Source organism: Polypterus senegalus, chromosome 9 (assembly GCF_016835505.1).
Source record: "Polypterus senegalus isolate Bchr_013 chromosome 9, ASM1683550v1, whole genome shotgun sequence".
Classification (NCBI taxonomy): domain Eukaryota; kingdom Metazoa; phylum Chordata; class Cladistia; order Polypteriformes; family Polypteridae; genus Polypterus; species Polypterus senegalus.
Window position 1 is genome coordinate 105,294,653 of NC_053162.1, and position 25,165 is coordinate 105,319,817.

General features: G+C 36.2%; 1 protein-coding gene across 2 annotated transcripts in view; it reads left to right on the forward strand.

The window, feature by feature from the left end:
- Nucleotides 1–25,165, forward strand: part of LOC120535613 (transcription initiation factor TFIID subunit 4-like) — a 472,321-nt gene that overhangs the window by 221,576 nt on the left and 225,580 nt on the right. For both annotated transcript variants that reach the window (XM_039763563.1, XM_039763564.1), the window contains exons 10-13: nucleotides 593–762; nucleotides 10,263–10,393; nucleotides 13,473–13,598; nucleotides 22,439–22,495. In XM_039763563.1, coding sequence (XP_039619497.1) covers nucleotides 593–762; nucleotides 10,263–10,393; nucleotides 13,473–13,598; nucleotides 22,439–22,495 — 484 coding nt within the window. The remainder of the gene's footprint in view (nucleotides 1–592; nucleotides 763–10,262; nucleotides 10,394–13,472; nucleotides 13,599–22,438; nucleotides 22,496–25,165) is intronic.

A 25,165-nucleotide genomic window follows, 5' to 3' on the forward strand; every position in this document is an offset into this window, starting at 1 on the left:
ATTTAATATACCACATAATGCCTTTCATGACTTGACTATGGTTGCTTAAGAAAATATAATTGCTAGAAAAATGTGTCAGGTAAAGGGATTTTTAAAATATTTTTAAGAAATTAAAGAATATTTACAGAATTTGCAATATTGAATAAGTGTGAGTTTTTGACTTACATAATTGTTGGTTTGAAAATATACTTTAAGGATTGTTTTAATATGTTTTAAATTAGTTTACTGTAGAGGTTTAAAATCAGTCAATTAGACTGTCTACAGTATTCTCATCCACTGATATTCAAGTAGAGCATCTTTACAAGTTATACTTTTTAACATATTTACCACTTTATTTTCTCAAGGATATGGAGCCTATCCAAACAGCACTGGGCACAATGAAGAATACATTTCTTTAACCTTATCCTGTGTTAATATCATATGTGTCTGAATTTACTAATTAGATACATTATGCAGACTAATAATATAAATAATGGTACACGGTTGCAGGTCAGCAGTGTAGGGAAGAATGGGTTTTCTTACTCCTGTCTGTATTTGTATTAATTTTTTTATGTAAGAATTAAATTTTTAACTTGTATTTATTTTGTTACAGAGATGATGATGATATCAATGATGTAGCCTTTATGGCTGGAGTTAACCTAAATGAAGAAAATGCTCGCATTTTGGCAACCAATTCTGATTTAGTGGGGACTCAAATCCGATCCTGTAAAGATGAAACTTTTCTTCCTTCTGGTCTCCTACATAAAAGAATCTTAGAGACAGGTAATTTTCAAAATTTTGTTACTTTCAAATATAGTTGAAAATATCATATACAGCTGTAAATAAAACTTGTACTTTATATTATACTTAAAGTTCAGCATATCTCATATGCATATAAACAGCTAAAATATTAAAAGTTTTTGTGTGTGTTTTGTTACATGACTTTTTACACTTACTGTACACTTATTTGTAAATTATCATTCAAACAAGGTAATAATTTTTTAAAGTGTATATTTCTAAAACATTCCTATATTCTATGTGTTAGCTAGTATTTGTAAGATTTTATTTTAATTTTAATTTCCTTGGTTAATGCAAGTGTCATTACTACATCAACAAATTCAACTTTTACGGAGGTTTACGGAGTCAGCTGTGTTAATCCCATAATTTCACTCCTGTTCAAACATATTATTTTGACTTTTTTAATGTCCATGCTTTAAATTTTGCATTCTTATGAGTTCTTTGTCCTAATATAATGAATTCTTCAGTGTCTTCACTGAATTCACAAAACCCCAGGCTGTAACATAAATTGTTTATAACACTGTCTTTGAAGGTTTGCCGTTATTTTGTCCTATTTAATAAAGAGGGATATTCTGAAAGGGATTTTTAAGAATAAGTATAGACATTCTGTATGCCTTAATTTGTATTTCTCCAAGGACGTACAGTATAACAAACCTTTGTAAGTGTAACTTTTTTCTTACTGCACTTTTTTCTGCAAAGTGATTGCCAAAACCAGGACATACTTTACAGTCTCCTGTTGTCATAATTATATTTGTATTTATAGTTATCACTAGTGATTTTACTGAGCTCAAATATATTTAGTGGGGCGGAGTGGTGGCTCTGAGACTAGGGATCTGCACTGGGATTCAGAAGGTTGCCGGTTCAGATCCCATAAACATCAAAAGTGATTCTACTTCATTGGGCCCTTGAGCAAGGCCATTGACCTGCAATTGCTCCGTTCTGGGTATGACATTAATCTGCATCCAGCCCTGCATGAAGGCCCTCCAACCTGTACGAAACAAGTTGGGGGTTGGTGGCACAATTGGCACCCCAGTCACCATAAAAAAAACTCACACTGCTTCCATTCCATCTGAACTAGTGTGGTGCTGAGGTGTCACCCGTTGCATGGCTACACTCTAGTCTTAATCTCTGATCCTGAATTGGTTTGTCATGTGGGTGTGGCAATGTGCTGCATTAGCATATATTCCTAACCTCTCCTCAAATATGTTTAAACTAGTATGTTAGTATGTTAGCTGGCAAACTAACACTTACAATCAGTGGTCTTTGGTAAGCATTGACTTGAGAGCTTTGAATGCTGCAAGACCTTTTTATTAATAACATGCAGAATATGAAAATGTTGTGAATAATTTTCACTATTATTTTTGTTACTTTACACCTTTAAGCCTTAGATAATTATCATAGATTTAAACTTTAAAAAATATGGGTTAAATACAGCCAAGTCACCAAATTCCAAAAAGTAATGCACAAAGAATGTCAATGAGATTTACAGTTCTCACATGTAAAAGTATTTCACCTTCTAACTGATGTTCATAGTATTGAAGTTAAATGTTGCATACTGGTTTAGTGGTTAACTGTCTGGTTTCTGCATGTGTAAAGTTTTAAATTTTTCCAGTTGTCCATGTAGGTGTTTACCATATATATATGTATATATATATGTATATGTATATGTATATGTATATATTTTACATTCAATTTGTATAAATTCATTACAGTGTGACAAACAGCCATTTATAAGCCCAGAGTTCTGTACACATATACAATTCTATACTTAAAACGCAAAATATTTTGCAGTAAAACACAAAAATGCAGTGCTGAACTCAAAAACACCATGCATTATGTACCTAGAGGTTTATACATAAACACACCCCGATGCATAGCACTGGTTTATTTGAGTCCCAGAGGTTACCTAGAAGGAGAGGGAAGAATATGAGTGGATTTCATATGAAACAGATGAGGAAAGAGGTGTGGTTGCTTAGGAAGAATCAAGTAATATTATTCCAGGCAACAGAGCAGACAATACTATAGTTGCCTGGAATGTCTGACCCCATGAGTTAAACTGAGGTAGGAGACATGGAAAGTTGGTTGGTGGTCAAGGCAAGTCCTATCGAAAAGAAGCAAAAGCTTGTCCCAATCTGGAAAATAAGTGGCACCATATTCTCCTTTTAATAACTTAAACTTGGAGGGTGCAAGTTCCTATCAGCCGATTAGGTGCTAGCACACTCACCCTTAGTGGAGGAAGTAAACCTGTGGTAACATATTAAGTAAGGCAGCCCAAGAATGCACTTTAATGCCAACAGAAGACGCCAGAGTCTAATGATCATGAGGCCACCAGACAAAACTGTGGCCTGCTTCCCCAGGATTTTTCAAAGCATGTTGGTGACCCTAGTACAGGTTTTAAACCCAAGAGCACTTAGTAGGGAGCTTAGTTGGTTTTAGGGATCACTGACGCAAGGAAGAGAGAGAGAGAGTATGTTTTTTTTGTGAGTGTGTGAGAGAGAGAGGCAGAGATACTGCAGAGTCAAAGAGAGAGAGAAGCCCTGAGTAGGGAGATGAAGGAAGTGCTTTAGGGGATACACAGAGAGTTAACACCTATGAATGCGGGCACAGAGAGGCAGCAGGTTAATTGGTTTCCAGTTTTTTATTTTTTATGTTTCCTTTGTTCAACCCTTTTGGTGTGCTTTGTGTGTAATAATGGCATATTTTGTATATTTTGGACTTTCATTTTTTGCTATGGAGAGTTATCTTCAGTGTGCACTACTCTTACAGTGTGCATTGTGCACTGTGCACTTTTATTTGTCCAACTTTCTGTTCTTACGAGCTTTGGTTCTTATCCTTTGTATTTCTGAAGAAATATGAATGTACACCTACCAGCAATCACATAGACCTTTAACACAATTAAAAAAAAGTATACTAAGTCAATTAAAAAATAGTAATGACACTGTCTCCACAGTGTTTCCCAGTGCTAGCTTACAAAGGGAAAAATGTCTGTCTGAGCATGAACACCTCATTTCAGATCCATTTGGAGAGAAACTGTGAGTAGGAGAGCACTACTCCACTTGGTTACAGTGTGTTAGCACAGGCTGGCAGAGAATAAGCAGATGTTTGGTCTTCCAAATATTTCCGCAGGACACATCAGCATTTTTTTTATATTCTATTCTATTGTAGTTTTTACATTTATAGCATTTCCATGTCACTTTATTTTATTTATTAATTTTTTAAGCAAACTTTATGAGGACTGAGAGCTTGGGGCTTGACCATGATTTTCAGAATAATAAGCAATCGGAGAAAAGAATGACAGTAAAACCATAGGCATATAAAGTGGATTGTGAATGGTGCCCTTAACTTTATGTGGACATTAATCTTTTACCTACTCGTATGCTCTGGGAATGGATTGTCCATTTACTTTTTAGCGTAAATTATTTTGGTAATCCACTAACCTGCACAGCGAGTTGTTTATGGAGTGAAACAATAAATTCAATTAATAATTGAAATCATATAGAAAAAAATAATCCTTGCTCAGAAGTGTCACCACATTAATATCTCTGTGCTACTCTGATGGCTTTGACTTTTTGCTCTAGTGTTAAATGTTATGGTTTATTTTTCACAATAAGTCTATCATCTTACGGTTTAGTTAACAGCCGACTCTTCAACTCACTGATATTCTTTACATTTTAAAGGAATTTCCTGACCAAAAACAACCAAAAAAATTTTTTTTGTTAATTACTCCATGTAGTTTGCCATTTTTTTTTGTTTTAATCTTGCAACGGTTTTGTGGAGAAAGTACAGTATTCTTGATCAGTAAATAAAGCTGATAGAAGATCTTAAGTTTAGAAGCACAGTATTATGGGATAACACCTTTTCTGTTTGTTATTTCCGAAAGTAAGCATTATTACTATTTTATCAAACAATACATGCTCTTTTCACATTTTGAGCATATGATTGAAAAAATGGACACATAGAATATGCACCATGATAATTTGTTTTCTTTTTTAAGTGGACATTTTTCACATTGTTTGCTGTTGGCCAGTGTTAGTCACTTTTGGGTACTATTTTATTAAAATATTGTATCTACTTTCCTAACAAAAACTTTTACAAACACTATATTCAATTTGCGTTTTTTTCAAACTGCTTGAATATACTGTATTTCTCCTCCAGTATCTGACTATTTATTCCTCCTTTCATGAAGTATGACATGTGATATATGCAAAATATTCTGGCATCACGAGTGGCTCTAGCCCATAGAACTGATTTAATCTCTGTATGCAGAGTGCTAGCATAACCAAATAATCACCAATTTCCTTCTATATTTCCACTGATTTCAAGCATTATTTGACTTCTAAATAAATGCATAACCCTTTTTAAGCCCATGTCTATGTGCTGTGCTTCCAGAGTGTTGCATAGTCATGAACTTCTTGAGGATTTATTTGGTTCCGAGTCATTTGAAAAAAGCAAATTATATAGTAAATCCCATTTTAACAAGAATACTAAGAAAGTCATTGAGCAAATTGCTCATGCCATTATAATGAAGGATGTGAACATCATTGAATGATGAAAAGATGTACAGTAATCCCTCGCTATATCGCGTTTCGACTTTCGCGGCTTCACTCTATCGCGGATTTTATATGTAAGCATAACTAAATATATAACATGGATTTTTCGCTGCTTCGCGGGTTCTGCGCACAATGGGTCTTTTTACTTCCTTTACATGCTTCCTCAGTTGGATTGCCCAGTTGATTTTATACAAGGGACGCTATTGGCGGATGACTGAGAAGCTAACCAATCACAGCATGCAGTTAAGTTCTTGTGTGCTGAATGCAGTGTTAACCAGGAAGTCCCGTCTCGCTCATTCAGCATCAACGTGTTTCGCTGTGTAAGGAGTTAACTTTTGTGTTTATCTTTGTGCATAGTCAAGCCCTTCATTATGGCTCCAAAACGATCTGCTCCTGCTGCTGCTTCAGGGGCCATGCCCAAACGCCAACGGAAGATGTTAACGATTGCCGAAAAGGTAAATGTTTTGGATATGCTGAAGGAAGGGAAAAGCTACACCACTGTAGGATGCCATTACGGCATCAATGAGGCTACAATTCTTTTTATTTAAAAAGTAGGAAAGAAATATAAGATCTACAGCCACAGTGTCCTTTTAACCAGGGTGCAAAACGAGTTGTAAGTGGATGTAATAAGGCAGTAGTCTGGATGGAATCTGCTTTAGGGATTTGGATTGAAGACTGCCAGAAGAAGAACAACGGCAGTGCTACACAATTGCCTAAAGTGGCTCCTTTAGAAGGGCTGTAATGCTCTCCTTTGTTGTGCAGTAAAATTAAACTCATTGTTATCGGACAAGTCATCGTGTCATTGTTGGTGAGTAACCATAATTAATTTTCTACTTACAATACTTAGTACATGTACGTACGTTTAGTGTCACTGTACACACATTAACTGTATACTATTTTTCTTGCATTGTACGTATTTATTGCCGGTGGCCTGTCTATCGTAATGGCTGTAACATAAGTGATATCGGAGACAATCAATATCTTTAAAATAATATTTAGGTTTTACTGTATATAAACAGTGTGTTTATATACATAATTTCAATGAATCTTACCTAACATCTAAGAGAATACAAAGGGATTATGCTGTATAACTGTGCGGGGAATATTTATAAACCGTGAGGGAGAGTTTATAAGGGCTTAAAATATATAAAAATAACCATACAAACATATGGTTTCTACTTCGCGGATTTTCACCTATCGCGGGCGGGATCTGGAACGCAGCCCCCGCGATCGAGGAGGGATTACTGTATACATTGTAAATTTTGAAATGTTGCTGCTGTTGTGATTTCAATCATGACTTAATTATTTCTGAGTATTCCATTTATTTATTTTTTTATTTTTTTACATTCTCCCGTGGTTCCATATTATTCTGTTATAGGCACCATCATTTCTGTTTACTGTTACTATGCCATTTTCAGGCAAAATGACCAGGAGTATGCAAAACCCAATATCATTAATGCGACTGTTCAAAAGTTAGCATCATAACATTTCATTATTGTCTGAGATTTCAAGCTCTTCTAAAGAAAAGAACAACTTTCAGGTTAGTATTTTCTGGATGCAAAATATTTTTTCTGTTCTGATTCTGGTTACATATCCCATTTTGGATATGAAATAGTATATTCATAGTCCTGCATAGTTTACTTACTTCAATTCATGTTCATGTTCTAAGCTTTATTTAATCATTTCCCAACTTCATTTTTACGACGGCTTGTGATTTTGGCATAGCGAAAACTCCAGATTCCCTCTTCATTTTAAATTGTTTTTACATATTGCTTATGACCTTTAAGTGAGTTATGAGTCAACTATGTATGCAAAAGTAGCCTAGGGTATATATATCAGATAAGTTATTCAAAATTGTCTTTCTGTATTTACATATCTACAGTGGTGTGAAAAACTATTTGCCCCCTTCCTGATTTCTTATTCTTTTGCATGTTTGTCACACAAAATGTTTCTGATCATCAAACACATTTAACCATTAGTCAAATATAACACAAGTAAACACAAAATGCAGTTTTTAAATGATGGTTTTTATTATTTAGGGAGAAAAAAAAATCCAAACCTACATGGCCCTGTGTGAAAAAGTATCAATTATTCATTATTCAATACTGTACAAATAGCTTTTTCTAATCAGTATGTTATGGGCCAGTGAAAAATCAAAAATAAAGCGTAAGACATATAATGATATTTGCCTGAAACATAATCTGTGTTTGGCGACTGTTTGAGTTATAGAGGATTATGTTAATATTCAGAAACACTATTAGAAAACTTACCGACATGTACTGTAAATACAGAATTCTAAGACCAGCTTAAAACGTATCTTGGCAGCAGTTATTCACTGTTTGATGATTCCTAAAATTCATCATTATCTTTAAAGGAAATAAAATTTTAGTCACTACCAATCATATCTTACTTTTAGGATAGATGAATAGCATTTACATTCCTTTTAGGGTTAAAATTGGAAGTCTTGCTTCAGAAGATTTTATAAACTAGAAGAATTTCTGTTAAAGCTCAGTGAACATAGTTTAAACAACTGACTTGAATGTTATTCCACCACACTTCCTTGAGACATAAGCTGGTTTTGCATATCTGTATTTAGGCATTTTAAGACTCTCACTATCTGTATTGTGCCCAAGCAAACCAATATAGAATGATTAACAAACCAGAATTACTTCTTGTGCGTATGATGGCATTAAAAAGGCTAGTAACAGTTTTTTATCTCTGGCAGTATTTTTTGCTATATACACCCATAAAAGCATAGAATTTTCCCTCCTTAAAAATGCCCATGACAAAATATGTTACACAAAACACCTAAGTTAGGCTTTTACAGCAGTTATTAACAACTGCTGTACCATTAATAAAAGTAAACCGTCCAGGTCAGGGATCTTTACTCATGGTGCTGAAGGGCTGTAGTGGCTACAGGTTTTCATTCCAATCAGTTTCCTAATCAGAAGACAGTCTTTGCTAATAACAAAATTTTGCATAGTTACTATATTTTTTCATCCAAGACAAATTCAATTACATATTGAATTACCTGCATATTTTTCTTTTCTGAAAACATTATACAAGTTAGCATGAGAGGTGATGATTTCTTTGTTATTTGCATTTTGTTATTAACCAGGGCTGATTAAGAAAATCTGAAACAAAACCTACATGCAACTTCTTAAAACTAAAATAGACAATTATGTGTTCTTAATCATAACAAGGAAGTTTAGTTAAGCCCAAAAAATATATTGCATGTTCAACTAAATGGATTCTAAGTGGTTGAAGTGAAGACCTGTAACCACTGTGGCCCTCCAGGACTGTGAGTAAGGATCCATGCTCCATAGTGATATTAATTTGTCTTGGATGAATGAAAGAACTAACAAGCAATATAGTTAAATTTCCAAGTCTCATATGGGTGGTGCAGTGGTAGCACCGCTGCCTCACAGTAAGGAAATGTGTGCGTTTGCATGTTCTCCCCTTGTCTGTGTGGGTTTCTTCTGGGTGCTCCGGTGGAAAAGGCTCCAGCACTCCACATGACCCTGCTCAGGACTATGTGGGTTAGAAAATGACTGACTGACCAAGTCTCATTATCTACAAAGCCTGTGTTCTAGTTAGGAAACTGGTTGGAACAAAAACCTACTGCCACTCCCAGGACTGTGAGTGAATGTCCATGGCCTAGGTGCTTATGTAACTCTGATTTGGGCCTTCATTACTTCACAACTAACTCGATACTAAATTTCTTAACAGGCAGGTGTAGGTGAAAAGGCTAGACAAAAAGATAAATAAATAAATGAACATAGTGTGTTCATTTTTCATCCATAACTACACTTGTATCATGAAAACGTCTATTGATCTACTGTAATTATACTGATTAACAATGCTGATAGGTCATCATTAGGAAATGAGGGAGGAGTGTAGATGCAGTAGTTTTGTCATAATGACTTGCCCAAGGGAAGGAGAAAAATATATATCACTGTGGTCTTTGGAAAACTCATAGACCATTTATGTTGGCCATTGTTAATAAAATGAAAATGTTTCATAAGATTCCTAGGTTGAACCCACAATAGTAGAGTAGTTGGAGGATTTGTGAGTTGACCCATTAGATACTACATACTTCATCACATAAATATTAAGCCTAGTAATATTCACTTGGTATTATTGTAATACAAATATACACAACAGAAGCCAACTTAGATATCTTTAACATCCAGTAGGAGGGATTCAACAGATAAGGTTTTGTCGCATTTGTAAAGATGTGTGCCATATCACATGCTGCCATAATAACCACCATGCTGTACTACAGGATCCGCTTCACTCTAGTCACAAAGTGTTGTCACCTCTGTGCTATAGGGGAGAGTAGTGCACTATCATCATCAGTATATTCAAAAATAGTTTACTAGTTACTAGTATATAGTACATTAACATTAAAACTCTGTGTTTTGTCATAATGTCTGCATTTTGCATTTCATGTTCCTTTTTATATGTCATATTGCTTTTCTATGCTTTGTACAGATTGATGTACTGTAGTGTAATTGAAATTGCCTTGTAATCCTTCTTTTAATTGTTAAAGTTTACACATAAAAATATTTCAGAATTTGTTACATACTATAAGTTAATTGAATCGAAAGTTGAATGTGCTCCAAGTGAAAGTTTATTTTTACATTAATTTTATTCATTTTCATTCTGCTTTTCCTGGTAACATTCTAACCTCCACTTTGTCCTAGAAAATTAACAACTTCTTCCTAGCCACCTGACAGATTTAATCCTCCCAGAATATCCTGAGGATCAATTGGCTCCCCAGAAAAGCAGTGATTTACTCTAAGGCCTCCAGTATTGCTGAACTTTTCGCCTTATGGAAAATATATTTTTTTGTAAAGTGTACTAAACTAAATTATTTCCTGATAGAAAAAAGAAAAAAAAAAGTTTGTTTTTTTTTTCCTCTATTTATGTTAGCTAAACGGTATGGGGTTACTGAAGTACCTGCAGAGGCTGTGAACTTCATCTCACATGCAACCCAGGAGCGATTAAGAACAGTTCTGGAAAAAGTGACAGTAATTGCTCAACACCGAATTGAAACTTACAAAGTAAGTGCAGTTTTCCTAATTTGCATAAAGAACCATAGTTAATATGAATTGATACACTGGGAAACAAACCAAATTTTCCTGTAATTTTTTGCACTAATTTATAAAACATAACAATTGAGTTGATAATTGTATATGAAAAACGTTCAGCTGTTGTGTGTGTATTTGTGATGTAAATATACATACATTACACACTTTCATACGTAATTGTATGTAGGGTATTATTTTGCAATTTTTTTAATGTTTTGCAGATTTTGATGGAATTCGGTGAAAGTTTTTATCATTGATAATGTGCCGTCTCTCCATATCACTTTGAAGTCCTGTTCTATGATAGTATGGCTGTGTTGAGAATGTGAAGAAATTAGTAACAGGTGTTCAAAAATTGCCATAATTATTGAATAAGAAATATGAAAGACCTCACCAGCAGCTCTAATAGGAATATGTTATGATAAACTTACGAATTTTCATCCTTAATTTAAATCCAGAGTTTAGCGGCACCTACAGTATATTATAAAGTGTTTATCCCATGAGCAGTGGCATTTAATGCAAGTTTCTTTTTAGTTTATCACTTTCATATGTCACATTATTTTTTTAGTCCCCATGACTTTTTGAGCTTTTAGTTATGACCTAATATAAAAATATCTAAAGGCTTCACATGTAATAAAACAAAAGAATTACTGCCTATTTGCTCTAATATTTTTTTACAATCACTTATTAGATAGATAGGTACTTTATTAATCCCAAGGGGATAGGTCTGTCAAACTCAGTGTTTATCAAAATCACCAATTTAAATAATATTTTCAAAATTGTTTTATTTTGCTGTTTGTATTTACATTTTTATTAATTATTTCAGTGTTTCCCAGCCTCGGTCCTCGGGCACACTGTTGCTGCAGGGTTTTGTTCCAACCAGATTCCTAATCAGTGACAACACCTGATAACACTGATCTCATTTAATTAGCTGGTAGTATTTTTGTTTTATTCTACATTCAGAAAAGCACAGCAGCATGATTTTTACATTTATAAGACATTTACAAATATTTCTGCTTTTGCTATAGATTTAAATGCTTAACTATCTTTTGTTGATTTCATTATGTTTTACCCTCTCTGTGCAATTTTTCCCCTTTGTTGTATCTTATTAATGACAATTAAAACTGAGCAGAGCAGACACCCAGGCAAACAACACTGAATGAGCAAAGGCTGCAACTAATTTATCATCAAACCCACTAATTAGTAAATAATTGATTAATTAAACAATTAGAACACCTAGAAAAGTAGAATGAAAATCAAGATGAAAATATTGTTAAAAAGAAAAAAATACATTATTCTCATATAAATTTTTGGTACATTTTAATATATATATATATATATATATATTGTGAAACCTGGCCCTGGCACAGACAGACGGACAGCATGTTTTGCACCCAACACACTTTATTTACACTATTTACAAGTTTAGTGCACTCACGCAACCCCAGTGCCTCTGCACCGATTTCCCCAAAGTCCAGGGCCCACAGTTCTGTGCCTTGCTTCCTGGCCGCCTCCTGTCCGCTCTCCAGCTCAGTCCGCTTCCTCCCGACTTCCACCAATGACTGGAGGAGGCGGCCCTAAATAATGCCCCGGATGAGCCCCAGGTGTTTCCGTCTCTAGCCACGCCCAAGCGTGGCGGAAGTATCGGCCGCCTTCCTGGCAGCTCTCCGGATGCCACACAAAGTCTTCCCCCCGGCACTTCCTGGTGTGGCGGAAGTGCCGGGCTCCCGGGATAATTAGGCACCGGGGCGCCGCCTGGCGGGGGCCACGGGTCCTACAGGGCTGGGCTTCAAAGCCCTGTACCCGAGGCCTTGCCTAACCAGGACGGACGCCCCCACTCTGTCTGGAGGAGGCACTCGCCCTCCTCCGGTCCTCCAAGGCGTCCCGGCCGGGCTCCCGCCCCGACCGGCAACCGCACGGGATAAACCGGCATCGGGGCGCCGCCTGGCGGGGACCACGGGCCCCCACAGGGAAGGGCTTCCATGCCCTCAACCCGTGGCCCCAACAGAACCAGGACGGACGCCCCCTCGCGGTCTGGAGGAGGCACAAGCCCTCCTCACGTCCTCCTGGGCGTCCCGGCCGGGCTCCAGCCCGGCCGGGGGCCAATATATATATATATATATAACCAAACTTAGTTTTCTAATTTCTATATTGTTCCCAAAACACAGAACTTGGGAAATAACACATCACTTAATTAGCCCAGGAGTCCAATTAAAAGCAGAAGCTGGATGGAACAAAAACCTGCAGCCTCAGTGTGCCCCCAGGACCGGGGTTGGGAAACACTGAATTGTTTTGTCCAATTCCGTTTCCTTAGTAGTTGGATATATTTTAAATGTTTATTTCCAGAATGTATTCTCCTGCTGTTAACTTCACTGAAAATTGTAAAACCTGCAACAGAATCATGTTAACAAACATGTAAAGCAGTTCTGTAACTGAGTTACAGTATCAGCTTAAAATGATTACAACATACAAGCTTTTGAGACAAATCAGACCTCATCTTCATGCAAGATGTTTGAAGAAGGGGCCTGAGTAGCCTTGAAAGCTTGCATACTGTAATCTTTTAAGTTAGCCAATAAAAGTTGCCATTTTGCTTGACTTCTCGCAACATCCATAATGGCTAATATGTTTAAACACCCTAGTACTATAGCTTAAAATGACAAATAGATAATAGGAACCTTTTCACAAAATCATTGTTATTGACATGGAAGGCTATAAATGACAGCTATGTTTACCCTTTGTGAATTGATTATTAAAATCTGTGAAGATTAAAAAAAAATAATATAAAAAGAATGTGTAATTTTTTTCAGCCAAATATGAAGTCTGGGTTCAAGAGATTTATTGCAAAGGTAGTTTAATGCCTTTAGTGTATAATTAAACACATCCTTGAATGGAGTGTACTTAGCATTTTATGATACAAAATAGCATGTGTTGTTATTATGAGGTAGACATTTTCTTGAAAATGTATTATTGAAAATGGAAATTTGTGATACATGCTCTTAATAATTTTGCCACACTTTATAAAAAAAAATCTTGTTTTTTCATCTGCTCATAACAGGATGATGAATGGTATGAACAAGCTACAGATGTCCGGTCTCAGCTGAAATTCTTTGAACAATTAGAAAGAATAGAAAAGCAGAGAAAAGATGAACAAGAAAGAGAAATTTTATTAAAAGCTGCTAAGGTAAGAGCATGTTTTATTAATCTTGGTAATGCAATTAGAAATGAGAGGACTGTTCCATGCCTTTAATGAACAATTATAGATAGCACAAAACTTTAATTTTGTGAATGTCACCGTAAGTCTTCATCCTACAGTGACTTTTATCAACCTAAATGCACACAACAATATCAAAAAATCATTTATTTGATCACATTCCAAAGGCAATGATGTAGTGACTATACCCATGGTTTCAAGAAATAAACAGTTTAACTTTTGTCATTTACAGGTTACACAAAAGAACCACGAATACTAGCACAATCTGAAATTGCAGATTTTTAATGTTTCATTCTTTATATATTCTCTTTCACTCCTAAACAATTGTAATTAATTTTACTCACTGCAGCTTTTTATTAAAAATACTGAGTGTAACATCATTTTTCATTTCTGATGATCACTCCAGAGTAACAGTATTCATTTATATGGCCCATGTTAGAAAAAAAAGTGGACTAAAGTAACTGTTGGGATTTCTACCCTAGTTTGATTTTATTAGTGGAAACTCAGATTTAAATCATTGCATGAATGAATTCAGGACTATGTAGTTTTTCTTAAGCAAACGTAAATTAGTTTAAATGAACAGTTGACACAACAGACTTTTTACACCTATTATTTAACACTAGAATCCCTGAAGCCTACGAAAGAACTTGTAATCCTGTGCCACCTTAAATTCCTTTGCACCTCTCCATTAGGATCTTTTGTTTTGCAAATATGTCAGCACAAGCAGCAACCAACCTGCTATCCCATCCTGCCACCAGCACAGCTCAAGTCGCACAGAAGATTCTCAGAGCTCAAGTCTGTTTATCTGGGTGTGAGGTGCCTGAAGTTGTATAGGGTAAATAATATATTGTTATTTGCAATACATACATTTCATGTGTGTTCCGTGTCTAAAACAATCTATGTAAATGTAGGATAACAGGAAATGTGAGGCAGAGGTTGTTGAACACATAACTAAAATAGAAACATTTTTCTTGTTTTAGTAAAAATTGACAAAATGTAGACATGAAGTGTATAATGTGTGAAGACTGAAGTCCAAATATCAAATAAACACTTTTTCACAAAAGGTACAAGTATAACAAAACAAGTGCACTTTTATTCAAGAGTACAGTGATGTGAAAAACTATTTGCCTCCTTCCTGATTTCTTATTCTTTTGAATGTTTGTCACACAAAATGTTTCTGATCATCAAGCACATTTAACCATTAGTCAAATATAACATAAACACAAACAAACACAAAATGCAGTTTTTAAATGATGGTTTTTATTATTTAGGGAGAAAAAAAATCCAAACCTACATGGACCTGTGTGAAAAAGTAATTGCCCCCTTGTTCAAAAATAACCTAACTTAAGCAAAAAGAACATTAGGGCTCGTCTCAATTTTGCTAAGAAACATCTCAATGATTGCCAAGACTTTTGGGAAAATACCTTGTGGACTGATGAGACAAAAGTTGAACCTTTTGGAAGGCAAATGTCCCGTTACATCTGGTGTAAGAGGAACACAGCATTTCAGAAAAAGAACATCATACCAATAGTAAAATATGGTGGTGGTAGTGTGATGGTCTGGGGTTGTTTTGATGCTTCAGGACCTGGAAGGCTTGCTGTGATAGATGAAACCATGAATTCTACTGTCTACCAAAAAAATCCTGAAGGAGAATGTCCGGCCATCTGTTCGTCAACTCAAGCTGAAGCAATCTTGGGTGCTGCAACAGGACAATGACCCAAAACACACCAGCAAATCCACCTCTGAATGGCTGAAGAAAAACAAAATGAAGACTTTGGAGTGGCCTAGTCAAAGTCCTGACCTGAATCCAATTGAGATGCTATGGCATGACCTTAAAAAGGCGGTTCATGCTAGAAAACCCTCAAATAAAGCTGAATTACAACAATTCTGCAAAGATGAGTGGGCCAAAATTCCTCCAGAGCGCTGTAAAAGACTCATTGCAAGTTATCGCAAACGCTTGATTGCAACCAGTTATTAGGTTCAGGGGGCAATTACTTTTTCACACAGGGCCATGTAGGTTTGGATTTTTTTTCTCCCTAAATAATAAAACCATCATTCAAAAACTGCATTTTGTGTTTACATGTGTTATATTTGACTAATGGTTAAATGTGTTTGATGATCAGAAACATTTTGTGTGACAAACATGCAAAAGAATAAGAAATCAGGAAGGGGGCAAATAGTTTTTCACACCACTGTATAACCATAGAAAAAGAAGTTGGCTTTGGGTACAAAGTAGATATGTTCACTTGGTTGGTGCAGAGGTAAGAACTGCTGTCTCATAATCAAGAGGTTGTGGGTTTGATTTCTGGGTGCTCCAGCATTTACCATTTTCAGTAGTGAGCTGCTATTTTTATTACTAATATAAAATAAAAACATACATTTGATTTGAATCTGTAACAGCTGGTGTAAATTTATTGTACTTGTAAAAGGTAGCTTTTTTTTTTTTTATTAAATTTTATTCTCTCAGTCACACTCGTGCTCCCCCCGATATGACACTCCTAGTTTTCAAATAAAGACATGCTATAATAAAGTTGAACTCAGATGAGGATGAGGGTTCTACATTCTACATTGGAGAAAGAGAATGGAAGCCCTCATCGCAATAAATGTCCAGTCACACATAAGGATAACGCAGCTGCACCATGTGCAAAGGCAAAAGATGACATCGTTTGGATGCAGCAACAGGTTGGGTGTCATCCTCCTAGTGAATCTGCCCCATGTATGTCCTTTAACGAAACAGCGGGGCATACTGAGCTCGCCAAGGTATTGTGCGAAATCCTGTTTATGATTGTTTTGTGATGGTCTTTATATAAAAACATTTATCTATAATAATAAAAGGCAAAGCCCTCACTCACTCACTCACTCACTCATCACTAATTCTCCAACTTCCCGTGTGGGTGGAAGGCTGAAATTTGGCAGGTTCATTCCTTACAGCTTCCTTACAAAAGTTGGGCAGGTTTTATATCGAAATTCTACGCGTAATGGTCATAACTGGAAGCTGTTTTTCTCCATTTACTGTAATGGAGATGACCTTGAACGCCGTGGGGGCGGAGTTTCGTGTGACATCATCATGCCTCCCACGTAATCACGCAGTACGTAGAAAATCAGGAAGACCTCCAAATATATATATATATATATATATATATATATATATATATATATATATATATATATATATATATATATATATATATATATATATATATATATATATATAAATGGCCCACCCTGTATGTATGTGTATATATATATGTTGATATGTGTATATATGTAGATGTGTATATATATGAGAGCAACACTCATTACAGTGACAAAACAATTACATTGACAATCATGTTACATTATTTTTAAAATGTTTCCTTTTCTTTTTTCATAACTTCTTTAACACACTACTATTTTGCTAGTATGTTATACAGTAATCCCTCCTCGATCGCGGGGGTTGCATTCCAGACCCCCCCGCGATAGGTGAAATTCCCCGAAGTAGAAACCATATGTTTGTATGGTTATTTTTATATATTTTAATCCCTTATAAACTCTCCCACCCTGTTAACATTATTAAAGACCTCTAGATATGAAATAACACCCTTTAGTCAAACGTTTAAACTGTGCTCCATTACAAGACGGAGATAACAGTTCTTTTTCACAATTCAAAGAATGCAAACATATTTTATCTTAAAAGGAGCGCCGTCAGGAGCAGAGAATGTCAGAGAGAGCGCTAGCTAAGAAAAGCAAACAATCAAAAAATCAATATGTGTCCTTTTAAGTATACAGAAGCACCGCGATAAAGCGGCATTTTGTAGAGGAGCGTCCGTGTCCTCTGTGCAAACAGCCCCTCTGCTCACACCCCCTCTGTCAGGCAGAGCGAGCGAGAAATATAGAGAGAAGCAAACAAGCATCGTGCGGGAAGCATATCTTATATCATTGAGTAGTTTTAGTTAACATGTAATACATGCTCTGATCGGGTAGCTTCTAAGCCAACCGCCAATAGCGTCCCTTGTATGAAATCAACTGGGCAATCAAACTGAGGAAGCATGTAACCTAAATTAAAAGACCCATTGTCCGCAGAAAGTGACAAACCAGCGAAAAATACGTGATATATATTTAAATGTGCTTACATTTAAAATCCGCGATAGAGTGAAGCCGCGAAAGTCGAAGCGCGATATAGTGAGGGATTACGGTACTGTATAAAAGCCAGATCGAATGTTGTTAACCTGTATTTGTTTACTTCCAACAGCTTTAAGTAACAAGTAGACTGCAGAACTTCCTATTGATTGACATAGGCATGCTGACAAAGCCACTTCTTATTTAGGATAAGATCAGTTATGAAAAGTGCAACAGCAGCTTCCACCTGCACCTATAGACACTTCAGTACACGAGCAACTCTCCACACTAGTGTTTAGATCTGGCAGTGCCATGCTGACACTTCAGTACACAAGCAATGGTACCGAGAAATTTGTTTTTTTTGTTCTTTATTTCGCATTATACAGTTTCTTGTATTAGGAATTTGTTAGTTTTCGCTTACCCCTTGGGGCCAGAGTGCAGGGTCAGCTATTGTACAGTGCCCTTGGAGCAATTGAATGTTAAGGACCTTGCTCAAGGGCCCAGCAGAGTAGGATCTCAGTAGGAATGCAGTCAGACTTGTTTTTTTGGGCACATACACGTCATGTATGACGTCCTATCTGTTGCTGCATCCAAACGGTGCCATCTTTTGATTTTATGCCTTTTGCAGCTGTGTTGCTCTTATGTGTGTGTGGATGCTTCTTGCAGGGAGGGCTTCTGTTCTCTTTCTCTGATGTAGAACACGCGTCCTCATCTGAGTTCACCTCTGTTATAGCACGTCTTTATTTAAAAACAGCAATGTCAGATTCTGGGGAGCATTAACGAGACTGAGAGAATAAAAAAATAAAAAACCTTTACAAATGCCATACATTTATACTGGCTGTTACAGACTCAAATCAAATGTATGTTTTTATTCTATAATAGTAACAATAAGAGCAGCTTACTACTCAAAACGTTAAATCTTGTTTATATGTCAGCAGTTCTTACCACTGCACCACCCAAACAGTTGAGTCAGCGTCATACCCCTAACCCGATTTCTTTTTCTACGGTTATATTCTTGAATAAAAGCGCACTTGTTTTGTTATACTTGTACCTTTGTGGAAGTTTTTATTTGATATTTGGACTTCAGTCTTCACATGTTATACACTTTATGTCAAAATTTTGTCATTAGTACTATGATATGAAAAAGTTTCTGTTTTAGGTATGTGTTCAACATTTCTTGCTTCGCATTTCCTCTCATTCTACATTTACCCAGATCGTTGTAGACACGGAACACATGCATGTGTTCCAAATAATGATGTATTATTTACCCTATACAACTCCAGGCACCTCGCACCCAGATAAACAGACTTAAGCTCAGAGAACTTTTTGTCGGACTTGAGCTGCGGCAATGGGGGGATGGGATAGGAGACTGCTTGCTGCTTGTGCTGATCAACACATTCACAAAACAAAAGATGCTAATGGAGATGTGCGAAGGAATTTAAGGTGGCCCAGGACTTTTTTTTTCTTGTAGGCTTCAAGAATTCTAGCGTTAATCATATTAACACTTCTCTCTCTTTTATTTACAAATCCCTCAGTGCCCCTTTGGTAGTTTCTGCAACTCCTGGGTGGTTATTGACATTTTGAGTTTTGCTTTTTATATGTTTAATTTCACCTTTACTGTACCTAATGCACTTCACTCTGTCCTTGCCCTTTATTTTACACTTAAAAGATCGAAAGAACCTCTTCAGCTCAACCATGATATGCCTTTTAGCATTTCTAATATCCTTTCTAAGAATTGCTCTCATGTAATTATATTTCTAATGGTTAATGATATAATTTACTTTCTTGTACGTGTTTTTACAGCTGCTTTTTAATTTGAAACTTCTTTATTTCTTAGGTCTTTATTCATCCATTTCTGGATTGCCTTAAATTTTAAGTTAATTTAGGAATGCTTTTTTCTTGCATTTATATATATTATTTTATGTTAAGTGCCACTGCCTATGCTGTAAAATAAATACAAAACCCTATCAGCTGGTTCCAGTTATGAACTCAGCATTGCACCTATGCTGCTGAAAAAGAATGTGGTGGGAGGGGTTTTTAACAAAATGAAAAAAAAAACACTTATGAAACAAATGCTGCACTGCCTCTTAGTGGCAGCAAGAAATGTATGTTTATTAATAAATGCAGCAGAAAGAATACAATTTTTACACAGAAGAAAACAAGCACAAGATCTCCTAATTCACAAAAAAGGGGTGACATTGGCATGCAGTACACATTATGTACATCAGCAAAGTTAGTCTATTTATTGTTTGTGGAAAATAAATACTCCAATGCAAGTAAACTGCTAAACCTTAGAATACTGTCCTGCAGAGAAATTGTTCCTAAGAGCTATAAGCTGTGTTAAATGTGTTAAATTTAAAATGCCATATTTATTTTGTTGCCATGTGATTATATCTTTAAGTATGTAGTTCAGGGGTTCTGTAAGTCTGTCCTGGAGGCCCACTGTGGCTTCAGGTTTCTGTTGCAACCAAATTCAAAATCAGTGACAACAACTGATAACACTGATGTCATTTAATTTGCTGGTATTTTTTCTCTTATCTTATTCTACATTCAGAAATGCACAGCAGCATGATTTTTACATTTATGAGACATTTAGAAAAAATTCTATTTTTGCTATTGATTTGAATGCTTAACTTTGTTTTGTTGATTTCATTATAATTTGCCCGTTTTCTTTACAGTTTGCTCCTTTCATTGCATCTTAATAATGACAATTAAAAATGAGGAGAGCAGATACCCTGGCAAACAACACTGAATCATGAAAGGCTGCAACTGCTTTAGTGTCAGACCCACTAATTAGTAAATAATGATTAATTAAATAATTAATTTCTTATTTGCAATGGTGATGGACTGGTTGACAGACAAGATTAGACAGGAGTCCCTATGAACTAAGATGTTTGGTGATGACATTGTGATCTGTAGCGAGAGTAGGGAGCAACTTGAGGAGACCCTGGAGAGGTGGAGATATGCTCTAGAAAGGAGAGGAATGAAGGTCAGTAGGAACAAGACAGAATACATGTGTGTAAATGAGAGGGAGGTCAGTGGAATGGTGAGGATGCAGGGAGTAGAGTTGGCAAAGGTGAATGAGTTTAAATACTTGGAATCAACAGTATAGAGTAATGGGGATTGTGGAAGAGAGCTGAAAAAGAGAGTGCAGGCAGGGTGGAATGGGTGGAGAAGAGTGTCAGGAGTGACTTGTGACAGACAGATATCAGCAAGAATGACAGGGAAGGTCTACAGGACAATCGTGAGACCAGCTATGTTGTATGGGTTGGAGACAGTGGCATCGACCAAAAAGCAGAAGACGGAGCTGAAGGTAGTAGAGTTAAAGATCCTAAGATTTGCATTGAGTGTGACAAGGATGGATAGGATTAGAAGTGAGTATATTAGAGGGTCAGCTCAAGTTGGACGGTTGGGAGACAAAGTCAGAGAGGCGAGATTGCATTGGTTTGGACATGTGCAGAGGTGAGATGCTGAATATATTGGGAGAAGGATGCTAAGGATAGAGCTGCCAGGCAAGAGAAAAAGGTGAAGGCCTAAGAGAAGGTTTATGGATGTGGTGAGAGAGGACATGCAGGTGATGGGTGTAACAGAACAAGATACAGAGGACAGGAAGATATGGAAGAAGATGATCCGCTATAACTCTTTAGTATATTGTAATTTTTTCTTAACCAAACTTAGTTTTCTCATTTCTATATTGTTCCTAAAACACATAATCTAGGACATAACATTTCATTTAATTAGCCAGGGAATCCAGTTTAAAAACAAGCTGGTTGAAACAAAAACCTGCAGCCACAGTAGATCCCCAGAACTGAGTTTGAGAACTGCTGGTCTAGTTCAAATATTTTGTTCCTTCTGTGACTCTGTCATTGAAAGATTGGCAACACAAAATCAGTGATGTACCTGTTGAATGAATTCTTTGTCGCAACCAGTAATAATAGCTAATTGTTTTCTTATCAGTTGTATTTGTTTACAGTATATTTTAACTATTCTAATATGTAAAAGCATTAAAGTAAAACTTCTTGCTGTTGCACATACATTTTTTATCAGATTGAATACAAAAGATTTTTATGAAATGTAAATGTGAGAATTCATTTATGTCTTGCTAATTATAGTTTGTGTGTGGTACATTAAGAGAATAAAATTTGAATCTATAAAATAAAGATGTTGTTTTTCATTTTCATTTTTAATAAATACAATTTAAATATCCAGTTTCTTTTAATGAGAAACTAATGACAAAGTTGAATCACCGCACAAATTTGAGATAATAAAGTATTTTTAGGTCATGTTTGATTTGGTCTCTTACACTTTTTTTTTGATTCTCAAAATTCTGTTAAATTACCATCTGTCAACAATAATTAAGACAAAATCTTGTCTATAAATATCTGACGTTTTTATAAATAAATACAACTGAATTGACAGCTAAGCAAATTATACACTTTAGTACACTATAAAATGAACAATCAAATTGCTTAGCTGTACAAAATATGTTATGATGTGTCTGATTATAATCCTTTACAACCAAGTTATTTACAGCTGAATTTTGAACAGGCATCTAGAGGTAGGCCTAAAGGCTTGAAATTAAACATCTATGAATTTGAGCATTGCGTCCTTGACACCTTGCATCCTGTACTTTTTCTTTTTTTTAATAATGGTAACAGATGATCTGGTCCTTAAACCAGCTGTTAACCTGTGTTTTTTCCTTAACTGTGTAGAGTCGCTCAAGGCAAGAAGACCCTGAGCAGGCTAGGCTGAAACAAAAAGCGAAGGAGGTAAGCAATGTGGAGATCATTACACTTGACATTTCCAGACTCGGTCATTAATTTTTTATGTTTTCTACATGTAAAACTGTATTTTAAGTCTAACTTAAAAAAAAAAAAAAAAAGTTTTAACAAATTGTGGTATTGCCTTTGATGTTCTTGTTGTCAGTGCCTTCCTTCTGCTACACTGACTTTTGAAAATAGATTATTTCCATATGGTAGATTTTTTCTTTTTATGACATATTTCTTTCATGGAAAAGTGGTTGAGTATGTTGTAATTTACATGCTGGATCAATGTTTTCCTCTTTTCTTGAGCCATTGTTATAAACCTAAATCATTCTAATAATAACAGTTGGTGTGGGGAGGGGGGATTCTTATAGCATTACAAAATAGCATTTTATTGCATTAGATAAAATGAATATCTTTAAAATGAATTCAGACAGTGGTTTAACTATTGTCTGTGCTTAGTTTATAATAAATCAGGTGAAACAAGAACTAGTTTTTGTTGTAAAGAATTATTTCTGTGACAAGGACATGTTTACATGAGTAAGTTCATTGTATAATATTCTAAAAGAAAATAACCCCAAACAGTCATAGTGTGGATGGATTAATTAATTTTACTGGCTTTGTTTCTTGAATGACTATTTTTTATGTCATACATTTAGGTTAACTACCCATGCTTGTCATTATTTTAATTGTTCTTAAATTAATGGTCATAAATGCTAAAACCTGTCCCAGCAGAATAAGATGCTAGTTATTACCCAACTCTGGTTTTATAGCTAGCCCATCACATGCAGCCACATTCTCTTATTCTGGACCAATTCAGACTCACCACTCAATCTAAGCTATTCAAAACATGTACCTAATTTCACAAGTTTGATAAAATATGGAGAATTTATATTTGCTAAAGAAATGTTGTTTATTGAGTAACAACATGTGTTATATGTGATTTATTATCAATGTTGTCATACTTATGAATTGTTACATATTTAAATTTTATTATTTGAAAATAGTTTATTAGTAAAGAGATTCAGTAATGAAACAACTGCTTTCTTTTCACTATTTTCATTTACATTCATTTTCTCCATTTTTCATTTTTAGTAAATATTCTGGTTGAGTTTGAGTTTTTGAGATTCTCGATTACTGTAGTATGTGGGAATAATGTTTACTGTATATGCGTACTGGTAGCAGCTTGGCATGTTAATTTGTCCATGATGCGGTATGGCTACAGTGCATCCGGAATGTATTCTCAGCGCATCACTTTTTCCACATTTTGTTATGTTATAGCCTTATTCCAAAATGGATTAAATTCATTTTTTTCTACACACAACACCCCATAATGACAACGTGAAAAAAGTTTACTTGATGTTTTTGCAAATTTATTAAAAAACTGAGAAATCACATGTTCATAAGTATTCACAGCCTTTGCACAATACTTTGTCGATGCACCTTTGGCAGCAATTACAGCCTCAAGTCTTTTTGAATATAATGCCACAAACTTGGCACACCTATCCTTGGCCAGTTTTGCCCATTCCTTTTTGCAGCACCTCTTAAGCTCCATCAGGTTGGATGGGAAGCGTCGGTGCACAGCCATTTTAAGATCTCTCCAGAGATGTTCAATCAGATTCAAGTCTGGGCTCTGGCTGGGCCACTCAAGGACATTCACAGAGTTGTCCTGAAGCCACTCCTTTGATATCTTGGCTGTGTGCTTAGGGTCGTTGTCCTGAAGCCACTCATTTGATATCTTGGCTGTGTGCTTAGGGTCATTGTCCTGCTGAAAGATGAACAGTCTCCCCAGTCTGAGGTCAAGAGCGCTCTGGAGCAGGTTTTCATCCAGGATGTCTCTGCCAGTTCCTGCCACTGAAAAACATCCCCACAGCATGATGCTGCCAGCACCATGCTTCACTGTAGGGATGGTATTGGCCTGGTGATGAGCGGTGCCTGGTTTCCTCCAAACGTGACGCCTGACATTTACACCAAAGACTTCAACTTTTGTCTTATCAGACCAGAGAATTTTGTTTCTCATGGTCTGTGAGTCCTTCAGCTGCCTTTTGGCAAACTCCTGCTGGGCTGCCATGTGCCTTTTACTAAGGAGTGGGTTCCGTCTGGCCACTCTACCATACAGGCCTGATTGGTGGATTGCTGCAGAGATGGTTGTCCTTCTGGAAGGTTCTCCCCTCTCCACAGAGGACCTCTGGAGCTCTGACAGAGTGATCATCGGGTTCTTGGTCACCTTCCTGACTAAGGCCCTTCTCCCCCGATCGCTCAGTTTAGATGGCCGGCCAGCTCTAGGAAGAGTCCTGTTGGTTTCGAACTACTTCCACTTATGGATGATGGAGGCCACTGTGTTTGTTCACTGAGACCTTCAAAGCAGCAGAAATTTTTCTGTAACCTGCCCCAGATTTGTGCCTCGAGACAATCCTGTCTTGGAGATTTACAGACAATTCCGTTGACTTCATGCTTGGTTTGTGCTCTGACATGAACTGTCAACTGTGGGACCTTATATAGACAGGTGTGTGCCTTTCCAAATCATGTCCAATCAACTGAATTTACCACAGGTGGACTCCAATTAAGCTGCAGAAACATCTCAAGGATGATCAGGGGAAACGGGATGCACCTGAGCTCAGTTTTGAGCTTCATGTCAAAGGCTGTGAATACTTATGTACATGTGCTTTCTCAATT